This window comes from Salmo trutta, chromosome 24 (genome assembly GCF_901001165.1).
Source record: "Salmo trutta chromosome 24, fSalTru1.1, whole genome shotgun sequence".
Lineage (NCBI taxonomy): Eukaryota > Metazoa > Chordata > Actinopteri > Salmoniformes > Salmonidae > Salmo > Salmo trutta.
Window position 1 is genome coordinate 19,199,586 of NC_042980.1, and position 12,679 is coordinate 19,212,264.

At 43.6% G+C, this 12,679-nt stretch overlaps 1 protein-coding gene across 1 annotated transcript in view; it reads left to right on the forward strand.

Moving 5' to 3' along the window:
- Positions 1 to 10,686: 10,686 nt before the first annotated feature.
- LOC115160869 (transmembrane protein 163-like) overlaps positions 10,687 to 12,679 on the forward strand; it is a 92,863-nt gene continuing 90,870 nt past the window's right edge. Inside the window, exon 1 of the mRNA XM_029711354.1 lies at positions 10,687 to 11,079. Coding sequence (XP_029567214.1) covers positions 10,896 to 11,079 — 184 coding nt within the window. The 5' untranslated portion in view covers positions 10,687 to 10,895. The remainder of the gene's footprint in view (positions 11,080 to 12,679) is intronic.

Genomic DNA, 12,679 nt, shown 5'->3' on the forward strand with positions numbered 1-12,679 from the left:
CAAATTTCAAAGTGTTTTTCTTGCTCCTGTTGCTCTATATTGTTCCATTTCTCCAAACGTCAAATTTTGAAGTTAAGGGTTAAGTTGAGGCACGCATTATGAATGGTTAAGGTTTGGGATAGGGTTAAGCACAAAAGCTCATACGGGTTAAGATATTTCATTTAGCACTACTTTGTTGGGTAAAGGCTCAACATCAAAACTCAAAATAACAGACACAATGATTCTTCTGTTTCACCAAACGGCAAGGGTCACAAACATCGGGATATAATCAATTGCTCCAACTCAACATTTAAAGCTACCTCAGAAATCACTCCTTTCAAATGGTGCCCTGTTCCTAAGAGCAACGCAAGAAACAGATCTTGACCTGAGTTGACTGGAGTACTGCTCTGTTTTCTTGACCCGAGTTGTCTGGAGTACTACTCACTCCGTTTGAACTTGACGCCACTCACCCTCAACCCACCTTCTCCCTCGGAACTCAACTTTTCCTCTCTGTCAGTCTCCACACCATAAACTCTCTCTGTCTCTTAGCTGTGTCCTTTGCCTTTCTACATCCCGTGTCCATGCTATTAAACGTTTTTGCTCTTCAATTCGTGGCTTAGCCTCTTCTATGCAACCACAACATGTGGACAGCCGGTCTGCCATTACATTTTACATTACATTTTAGTCATTTAGCAGACGCTCTTATCCAGAGCGACAGTAAATACATTTAATTTCATTTTTTCATATTTTTTTTTTTTGTACTGGCCCCCTTGTGGGAATCAAACCCACAACCTTGGCGTTGCAAACACCATGCTCCACCAACTGAGCCACACTCCAGCGGCAGTGCCATTGAGGCAATATCCATTTTTAAGTAGTCAATTTTCTTCTACTACTTCTATGAGTTGGCAAACCATCTAAAAGGTTGCATACTGCCACCTGTAGTTTGTTGTTTGAACAGGTAATTTACCAAGGTTGGTAATTTACTGCCACCTGCAGTTATGGAATGTTTGCTGACGAGTATAATTAATTCACTGATCCCTTCTGATGATGACCCAAGTGGAATCATGAAATCATTCCTTAACCCATAGGAAGTCACACCCAGTTAACAACTTCAAAATGGTGAAAGTCCTCAATGGTGCTGCCCATGCTAAAACAGGCTTTTGGCCATTAGAGTTATCAAAATTGTGTCACTGAGTGTCACTGAATAGACTAGAGGATTTCCACCTTTTTTGCAATTCTAGAAGTAGTTTGAAACCAGCCTCTCTAATTGTGGAACTACTCTCAAACAACTTTGGTAAATCTTTCTCCATAATATTACAACTAATAACACGTCAAACATTAATAGCATACAAAACTAACACCAATCTGAACATTTCCAATGCTTAACAACAAGCTAAAATAGCCATCTAACTATTTTATGATAGAGATTAGCTAAAAGGTTTGTAAAATTGTCTTACCACAGTAAAGTTACCGTGTTTGAAGCATCCATTGCTGTAGCGGACTAAAACTCCAAGTTTATGATGAACTTCACCAACAAAGCGGAGCAGAAACCAGCCTTTGTTGAATCTAGGTCTGACTACATCGATTCGCCCAAGGTCAATACAATTTTAATCATGAAACGCCTACCTTGTACCTATGTTTACCCTCTATAGGTGCATGCCTTTCTTTGCTTTTCAATAAACAATCAAATACAACCACAACTTTTTGCTCGTTTCTGTTTCTCAAAGATAGTAGCTCAGTGTGAATGTGCATGTGTCAATTGAATCTCAGATGATGTTTGTATATGAAATCTAGACTATAAAATGTGTAATATGCAAAATAAAATAACTGCTGTTCTTTCTCAATATCAAATGTTTTTTCTTTTTTTCTCTCCACAATTTCGTGGTATCCAATTGGTAGTTACAGTCTTGTCCCATCGCTGCAACTCCCGTACGGTCTCTGGAGGGGCGAAGGCCGAGAGCCGTGCGTCCTCAGAAATACAACCCAGCCAAGCCGCACTGCTTCTTGACACAAATAGATGGCTTCATGGGGAATGAAAATTATGTGAATATATTGAAGCAACATCTCAAGACATCAGTCAGGAAGTTAAAGCTTGGTCGCAAATGGGTCTTCCAAATGGACAATGACCCCAAGCATACTTCCAAAGTTGTGGCAAAATGGCTTAAGGACAATAAATCAAGGTATTGGAGTGGCCATTTCACATTCTTAAAATAAAGTGGTGAGCCCAACTGACCTAAAACAGGGAATTTTTACTAGGATTAAATGTCAGGAATTGTGAAAACTGAGTTTAAATGTATTTGACTAAGGTGTATGTAAACTTCCGACTTCAACTGTATTTGCATATAGGCCTACTGCAGCTCTGATTGGTTATGCCGTACAGGTCTATTTAGAGTATGTGCTGAGTCGTGCGCAATATAATACTACTACTCAGTGCCATCCAGACAGACAAACCTGAAACCCTCCTTCCTGTGTTGGACCTCCAGTAGCGTGAGGAAGCGTGTGAACAGAGACAACCAGACTGTGAGCAGGCTAGACATTAGCACCTCCAACTTGGAGCTGCTCATCCAGTTTTCTGAGAGATTGCTCTCCTCTTCCTGAGGAAACTCCACCAGCTCCCTGGCCTTGATCTGGCCTCTGCACAGAGAGCACCGCACCTACTCGGTGCGTATGACCTCTGCGATGCAGTCTGCAGTAGACGTGTGCACAGTGTGTGATGACGAGCAGACGGACAGTCCAGACATATAGCACACTCACATCAGAGCCACTGGGCCAGCACCAGCCTCTATCAGACGTTCTCTCAACTCTCCAGGAGTCACAGCAACCCCACCTGTGTGTGTAGTGGTCTTGCACAGTAGGTCAGGGTGGCAGCAGAACTGTCTCAGCCTGAAAAGGATAGCCAGAACATCCACGTAGTTCCTGAGGACGGTCCCCTCTGCAACATACCTGCTGATGGTAGTGCGCCCCTCTGTGCATGCCAGCTCGTATTCCTCCCTTTCTGTGTCAGCGCCACTTTTTCTATACTGACGCTCCTCTCCGGCAGAGACCAGAGGCCGCCCACACACATGGCTGGTCTTCGTACAAAACACAGCGTGATACACTTCACCTGCAGGTTCTGAAGGCCAGTCCTGTCCACTAATCTGAATCCTAAAGTTACCCACCCCTCTTTACAGACCTCTTTTTCTACACTTGACATTTCTGACAATACAATGTACAAATTTTAGCTTGGCATGGCAACATAGGCACTAGGATAAAACCATATGACCATCAGCAGCTTTAAAAACTGTGATATGCTGTCAAACAAACATAAATGACAAGTAGTTTAGTAAGCTAGCTAGCTAACATTAGTTAGATGAGTTGATAACGTTAGCTAACAGTTACTCACAGTAAACAGGACTCTCAGTGTTGATAGCTAGCTAACTGTTTTGTTAGACTTCAGTGCGGCTTTTGACATTACCGATCATAGTCTGTTGCTGGAAAAACTTGTGTTATGGCTTTACAGCCCCTGCCATATTGTGGATAAAGAGTTACCTGTCTAACAGAACACAGAGGGTGTTCTTTAATGGAAGCCTCTCCCAACAAAATCCAGGTAGAATCAGAAATTCCCCATGGCAGCTGTCTAGGCCCCTTACTTTTTTCAATCTTTACTAACGACATGCCACTGGCTTTGAGTAAAGTCAGTGTGTCTATGTTTGCGGATGACTCAACACTATACAATGTCAGCTACCACAGCACCTGAAATGACTGCAACACTCAACAAAGAGCTGCAGTTAGTTTCAGAATGGGTGGCAAGGAATAAGTTAGTCCTAAATATTTAAAAAACTAAAAGCATTGTATTTGGGACAAATCATTCACTAAACCCTGAACCTCAACTAAATATTGTAATGAAAAATGTGGTAATTGAGCAAGTTGAGGAGACTAAACTGCTTTGAGTAACCCTGGATTGTAAACTGTCATGGTCAAAACATATTGATAGAACAGTAGCTAGGATGGGGAGAAGTCTGTCCATAATAAAGCGCTCCTCTGCATTCTTAACAGCGCTATCAACAGGGCAGGTCCTACAGGCACTCGTTTTGCCGCACCTGGACTACTGTTCAGTCGTGTGGTCAGGTGCCACAAAGAGGGACTTAGGAAAATTGCAATTGGCTCAGAACAGGGCAGCATGGCTGGCCCTTGGATGTACACAGAAAGCTAACATTAATAATATGCATGTCAATCTCTCCTGGCTCAAAGTGGAGGAGAGATTGACTTCATCACTACTTGCATTTGTGAGAAGTATTGACATGTTGAATGCACCGAGCTGTCTGTTTGAATTACTGGCACACAGCTCAGACACCCATGCATACCCCACAAGACATAAGACTGGCCCTTGAACTAAACGATCATCACCCAGTAGCACTCACTTCTGTCATCATGAAGTGCTTTGAAAGACTTGTCAAGGATCATATCACCTCCACATTACCTGTCACCCTAGACCCACCTCAATTTGCTTTCCGCCCCAATAGGTCCACAATGATGCAGTCACTATCACACTGCCCTATCCCATCTGGACAAGAGGAATACCTATGTAAGAATGCTGTTCATTGACTATAGCTCAGCATTCAACACCATAGTACCCTCCAAACTCATCATTAAGCTTGAGGCCCTGGGTCTGAACCCCGCCCTGTGCAACTGGGTCCTGGACTTCCTGACGAGCCACCCCCAGGTGCTGAAGGTGGGAAACAACATCTCCACATCGCTGATCCTCAACACTGGGCCTCACACGGGTATGTGCTCAGCCCCCTCCTGTACTCCATTGTTCACCCACAACTGCGTGGCCATGCACGCCTCCACCTCAATCATTAAATCAAATTTATTTATAAAGCCCTTCTTACATCAGCTGATATCTCAAAGTGCTGTACAGAAACCCAGCCTAAAACCACAAACAGCAAGCAATGCAGGTGTAGAAGCACGGTGGCTAGGAAAAACTCCCTAGAAAGGCCAGAACCTAGGAAGAAACCTAGAGAGGAACCAGGCTATGAGGGGTGGCCAGTCCTCTTCTGGCTGTGCTGGGTGGAGATTATAACAGAACATGGCCAAGAAGTTCAAATGTTCATAGATGACCAGCAGGGTCAAATAATAATAATCACAGTGGTTGTCGAGGGTGCAACAGGTCAGCACCTCAGGAGTAAATATCAGTTGGCTTTTCATAGCCGATCATTCAGAGTATCTCTACCGCTCCTGAGAGTTGAAACTCTAGAGAGTTGAAAACAGCACGTCTGGGACAGGTAGCACGTCCGGTGAACAGGTCAGGACTCCATAGCCGCAGGCAGAACAGTTGAAACTGGAGCAGCAGCACGGCCAGATGGACTGGGGACAGCAAGGAGTCATCAGGCCAGGTAGTCCTGAGGCATGGTCCTAGGGCTCAGGTCCTCCGAGAGAAAGAAAGAGAGAAATACTCCAGATATAACAGACTGACCCTAGCCCCCCGACACAAACTACTGCAGCATAAATACTGGAGGCTGAGACAGGAGGGGTCGGGAGACACTGTGGCCCCATCCGATGATACCCCCAGACAAGGCCAAACAGGCAGGATATAACCCCACCCACTTTGCCACTAGAGGGATATCTTCAACCAGCAACTTACCATCCTGAGACAAGGCTGAGTATAGCCCACAAAGATCTCCGCCACGGCATAACCCAAGGGGGGGCGCCAACCCAGACAGGAAGATCACGTCAGTTACTCAACCCACTCAAGTGACGCACCCCTCCTTGGGATGGCATGGAAGAGCACCAGTAAGCCAGTGACTCAGCCCTTGTAATAGGGTTAGAGGCAGAGAATCCCAGTGGAGAGAGGGGAACCGGCCAGGCAGAGACAGCAAGGGCGGTTCGTTGCTCCAGTGCCTTTCCGTTCACCTTCACACTCCTGGGCCAGACTACACTCAATCATAGGACCTACTGAAGAGATGAGTCTTCAATAAAGACTTAAAGGTTGAGACCGAGTCTGCATCTCTCACATGGGTAGGCAGACCATTCCATCAAACTGGAGCTCTATAGGAGAAAACCCAGCCTCCAGCTGTTTGCTTAGAAATTCTAGGGACAGTTAGGAGGCCTGCGTCTTGTGCCCGTGGCGTACGTGTAGGTATGTTCGGCAAAACCAAATCGGAGAGATAGGTAGGAGCAAGCCCATGTTATGCTTTGTAGGTCAGCAGTAAAACCTTGAAATCAGCCCTTGCCTTAACAGGAAGCCAGTGTAGAGAGGCTAGCACTGGAGTAATATGATACAATTTTGGGGTTCTAGTCAAGATTCTAGCAGCCGTGTTTAGCACTAACTGAAGTTTATTTAGTGCTTTATCCGGGTAGCCGGAAAGTAGAGCATTGCAGTAGTCTAACCTAGAAGTGACAAAAGCATGGATTAATTTTTCTGCATCATTTTTGGACAGAAACTTTCTGATTTTTGCAATGTTACGTAGATGGAAAAAAGCTGTCCTTGAAACAGTCTTGATGTGTTCGTCAAAAGAGAGATCAGGGTCCAGAGTAACGCCGAGGTCCTTCACAGTTTTATTTCAGACGACTGTACAACCATCAAAATGAATTGTCAGATTCAACAGAAGATCTCTTTGTCTCTTGGGACCTAGAACAAGCACCTCTGTTTTGTTCGAGTTTAAAAGTAGAACATTTGCAGCCATCCACTTCCTTATGTCTGAAACACAGGCTTCCAGCGAGGGCAAGTTTGGGGCTTCACCATGTTTCATCGAAATGTACAGCTGTGTGTCATCCGCATAGCAGTGAAAGTTAACATTATGTTTCCGAATAACATCACCAAGAGGTAAAATATATAGTGAAAACAATAGTGGTCCTAAAACGGAACCTTGAGGAACACCGAAATTTACAGTTGATTTGTCAGAGGACAAACCATCCACAGAGACAAACATATCTTTCCGACAGATAAGATCTAAACCAGGCCACACCAATTTGGGTTTCCAATCTCTCCAAAAGAATGTGGTGATCGATGGTATCAAAAGCAGCACTAAGGTCTAGGAGCACGAGGACAGATGCAGAGCCTCGGTCTGATGCCATTAAACGGTCATTTACCACCTTCAAAAGTGCAGTGATGGGGTCTAAAACCAGACTGAAGCGTTTCATATACATTGTCTTCAGGAAGGCAGTGAGTTGCTGTGTCAATTTTGGGCTTTTTCAAGAGAGGCTTTATTACTGCCACTTTTAGTGAGTTTGGTACACATCTGGTGGATAGAGAGCTGTTTATTATGTTCAACATAGGAGGGCCAAGCACAGGAAGCATCTCTTTCAGTAGTTTAGTTGGAATAGGGTCCAATACGCAGCTTGAAAGTTTAGAGGCCACGATTACTTTTATCATTGTGTCAAGAGATATACTACTAAAACACTTGAGTGTCTCCCTTGATCCTAGGTCCTGGCAGAGTTGTGCAAACTCAGGACAACTGAGCTTTGGAGGAATACGCAGATTTAAAGAGGAGTCCTTAATTTGCTATCTAATGATCATGATCTTTTCCTCAAAGAAGTTCATGAATTCATCACTGCTGAAGTGAAAGCCATCCTCTCTTGGGGAATGCTGCTTTTTAGTTAGCTTTGCGACAGTATCAAAAATACATTTTGAATTGTTCTTATTTTCCTCAATTAAGTTGGAGAAATAGGATGATCGAGCAGCAGTGAGGGCTCTTTGATACTGCACGGTACTGTCTTTCCAAACTAGTCGGAAGACTTCCAGTTTGGTGTGGCTTCCAATTTTCTGGAAGCTTGCTTCAGAGCTCGGGTACTTTCTGTATACCAGGGAGCTAGTTTCTTATGACAAATGTTTGTTGTTTTTATGGGTGCGACTGCATCTAGGGTATTGCGCAAGGTTAAATTCCTCAGTTAGGTGGTTAACTGATTTTTGTACTCTGAGGTCCTTGGGTTGGCCGAGAATTTATAGCATGACTTTTGATGATCCTTGGTTGGGGTCTGAGCAAATTATTTGTTGCGATTGCAAACATAATAAAATGGTGGTCCGATAGTCCAGGATTATGAGGAAAAACATTAAGATCCACAACATTTATTCCACGGGACAAAACTAGGTCCAGAGTATGACTGTGGCAGTGAGTAGGTCCGGAGACATGTTGGACAAAACCCACTGAGTCGATGATGGCTCCGAAAGCCTTTTGGAGTGGGTTTGTTGAATTTTCCATGTGAATATTAAAGGCACCAAAAATGTGAATATTATCTGCCATGACTACAAGGTCCGAAAGGAATTCAGGGAACTCAGTGAGGAATGCTGTATATGGCCCAGGAGGCCTGTAAACAGTAGCTATAAAAACTGATTGAGTTGGCTGCATAGATTTCATGACTAGAAGCTCAAAAGACGAAAACGTCGTTTTTTTTGGTAAATTGAAATTTGCTATCATAAATGTTAGCAACACCTCCGCCTTTGCGGGATGCACGGGGGATATAGTCACTAGTGTAACCAGGAGGTGAGGCCTCATCTAACACAGTAAATTCATCAGGCTTAAGCCATGTTTCAGTCAGGCCAATCACATCAAGTTTATGATCAGTGATTAGTTCATTGACTATAACTGCCTTGGAAGTGAGGGATCTAACATTAAGTAGCCCTATTTTAAGATGTGAGGTATCACAATCTCTTTCAATTATGGCAGGAATGGAGGTCTTTATTCCAGTGAGATTGCTAAGGCGAACACCGCCATGTTAAGTTTTGCCCAACCTAGGTCGAGGCACACACGGTCTCAATGGGTATAGCTGAGCTGACTACACTGACTGTGCTAGTGGCAGATTCCACTGAGCTGGCAGGCTGGCTAACAGCCTGCTGCCTGGCCTGCACCCTATCTCATTGTGGAGCTAGGGGAGTTAGAGCCCTGTCTATGTTCGTAGATAAGATGAGAGCACCCCTCCAGCTAGGATGGAGTCCGTCACTCCTCAACAGGCCAGGATTGGTCCTGTTTGTGGGTGAGTCCCAGAAAGAGGGCCAATTATCTACAAATTCTATCTTTTGGGAGGGGCAGAAAACAGTTTTCAACCAGCGATTGAGTTGTGAGACTCTGCTGTAGAGCTCATCACTCCCCCTAAACTGGGAGGGGGCCAGAGACAATTACTCGATGCCGACACATCTTTCTAGCTGATTTACACGCTGAAGTTATGTTGCACTTGGTGACCTCTGACTGTTTCATCCTAACATCGTTGGTGCCGACGTGGACGAGGATACTCGCCAGTTTTAGCTTTAGCCAGCACCATCTTCAGATTAGCCTTAACGTCGGTAGCCCTGCCCCCTGGTAAACAGTGTATGATCGCTGGATGATTCGTTTTAAGTCTAATACTGCGGGTAATGGAGTCGCCAATAACTAGGGTTTTCAATTTGTCAGAGCTAATGGTGGGAGGCTTCGGCGTCTCAGACCCCGTAACGAGAGGAGTAGAGACCAGAGAAGGCTCGGCCTCTGACTCCCGACTCGCTGCTTAATGGGGAGAACCGGTTGAAAGTTTGTCGGCTGAATGAGCGACACCGGTTGAGCATTCCTACAGCATTTCCCTCCAGAAGCCATGAGAAAGTTGTCTGGCTGCGGGGACTGTGTGAGTTGATTTATACTATTATCTGTACTTACTGGTGGTACAGACGCTGTTTCATCCTTTCCTACACTGAAATTACCCTTGCCTAACGATTGCGTCTGAAGCTGGGCTTGCAACACAGCTACGGCGATCGTTGTCCTGTATATTATGAGTACAGCGACTGCAATTAGAAGGCATCATGTTAATGTTATGCTACGCACTTTAGCACTCTGCAGTCCAGTTCTGTGATCTTCACTGCTTAGCCATTGCTGCTCTTAGTTGTTTCCACTTCAAAATAACAGCACTTACAGTTGACCGGGGCAGCTCTATAAGGGAAGTAATTTGACGAACTGACTTTTTGGAAAGGTGGCATCCTAAGACGGTGGCACATTGAAAGTCCCTGAGCTCTTCAGTAAGGCCAATCTACTGCCAATGTTTGTCTATGGAGATTGCCTAGTGTGGCTGAAATAGTCGAATCCACTAATTTGAAGGGGTGTCCACATACTACTGTATATATTGTGTATGTTGCAAAACTGAAAACTATGTTTTGGTTGGTAATGTGAACCATAGATTAAGCTATAATACACACATATTTTAGGTTTAGAACTGTTTATTATAATAAAACAAAAGGTGTATCCAGCGTTCTGTTTTCTGCTATGTGCATTTTGCGCCACCTTGTGGACTCATGCTTTCAAGTTGCTGAAAACCCCACTATTGATTGAGTTGCGTTCACTCATACCATTCAATCAATTACTGAAGTTTAATCTATTACTTGTAAAACCAGATCAACTGTAGGCAACATTGAAAAGTAACCTATTAAAATAATTTATATCAAACTAGAAAATATAGTTACAAACCAATAGCTTAAGTAATTATTGTCAATCAAGTCGGCCCAGGTAGCCTATCGATATCACACTAAAGGCTATTATTTTCCAGAAGGAAATGAGGGAAATCCAGTGATACTGTATATTGACAGTTGTTTTTTTGAGAGGGGTTCTTGCATTTTGCGCATGGTTGTGTGCAAGGATTTAGGAGGGGTGAAAAAGTTGCTGTGTCTCAAATCGACAATTGAGCATCACATGGCAGTCTTATGTCTAGCAAATGCATGCGCTGATAATCAGATCTCTCCTACACAAGTGAAGCAAAATAACCTTCATTTAGGAATCTGCTCACGTCAGAGTTGAGAGGGAGGGGTTTGGGGTCTGTTGCTGCTGATGCTGTGGTGTGGATATTGCGTTTATCTTTCTTCTAGTCATCGCCGCCTTCACTTCGTGCTTGTCAACACCGGCGGCATTCGCGCCCTAGATGGCTGCACTTGGCAGTCCTTTGTGAGATTATTTTCCCGAGGACTTTTGACCTATAAGTAAAACATGACTGACCCAACGACACAAGATTCCTTCCCCGTCCCGGATCCCACAATCGTGGATCCTTCAGCTGTAAGAAACGGCGGATGCGCTCCGGAGGCGAACCTATCCAAAAGACCGAGTCAGGGCGATCCTTTCAGTATGGACCGGGACCAAGAGATGAAAATCACGGACAGTGTTGAGGGACAAGGTAGTAAGTAATGCAGGGATTACAAACTTTATTGTTGTAAAAGTAAACCCCCACTTCGATGTGATTGATTGGCACTTCTGGACTTTACTTATAGGCCTACCATCTAGAAAGTAAAAAAAAATATATATATATAAATTATGAATTTGGTCAATTGTTAATGTGTTCTTCTAATAATTTACAACGTGCATAATAGCCTTTCTAATACATGGCAATATGTCACACATTTCTTTGAGAGACAAATAACAGTCACACATTTTTCTTGTCATTATATTTATCAAGGTGTTAATTGAGTGTGACATCTATTTTTTCTGGATGAATCACAAAAACCCTTATGTGAATGTGTATAGGTTATCAAACAATACAAAAATGAATGTACATTCTGAGCCCTAACTCAGTCTGTAACATATATATATTTTGCAAGAGAGTAGAGAGTCTTTGGTGATGCAGTGGTTATGAAAATTCACTCAATATTCAGAAGTTTTGTCATATTCAGAAGTTTTGTCACTCTCTCTCTTTCACACTCACTCACTCACTCACTCACACACACACACACACACACACACAGGTTAGCACATACTCTTGTTTTAAGTCCCTGTTTGAAAGAATTGTGTTCACAACCACAAAATGTGCTATTGTCCTCAGAAAGGTGGTGAGGGCATCATTAATCTTTACTTTATGGTCACATGCAACATAATCATACATGATTACTATAGCTTATTTGAACTCAATAACTGACATAAATTCTATACATAACCTATGTTATATACTCTTATAAAACTGGTTGTTTGGATCCTGGATGCTGATTGGACAAGCAGCGTTCCAAGCCGTTCTGTATTGGCGGTCACAGACACACCTATGCCTGCTAACAGTTCCATCTGAAAATGATCACTATGCCCCCTAAGAAAATCGTGTTCATTGTAGCTGTCTGAATCATACAGTTGTGTAGTGGTATACCCACTTATTTTTCCGTGGGCGTTCCGTATACTTACTTCTTAATCCCCACTGATACGTACCAAAGTAGTGTAGTGGAGGTATACGCCGTTTCAATTAAGAAGGCTGATGGAACAGATCAGCACGTTTAGCTTAAAATGTTGATACATTTCTTCACTTTTTAGTCGCGACAATGTACAGACAGGCGTTAGGCCTTCGCTTAAAGGTTCCAGAATGTAGTTGGCTGGAAACAACGTTCTATAACGTGCACCGCACATGCGAGCGGTTTCATGGACAGAGATAGACATATCCGTTAGAAATTTAGAAAGAGGGGGGATTTAAACATGCAACAACTATCGTGGGTTGCTAATATGACTAGGATAATGCCTTTGGCTGCTAGACAATGAAAGACAGTTGAAAGAAAATCAATAGAACATTAGAAAGCATATGAGTAAGAAGCATCATACAAATAATTGCCTCCTCGTTTCTATCGTGGGATTTTGGCTATGGGCTACTTTCAAGTAAGGTAGGCCTAAAACATGCCTCATAATATTGTAATGAACAGGCAGGGAGCAGGTCTCGAACCCTCGACCTTCAAGCCCGAAGTCCGGCGCGCTATCGACTGTGCCGCAAAAGCATGCTCGAGCGGCAGAGTCGATTTCCGCGCTTA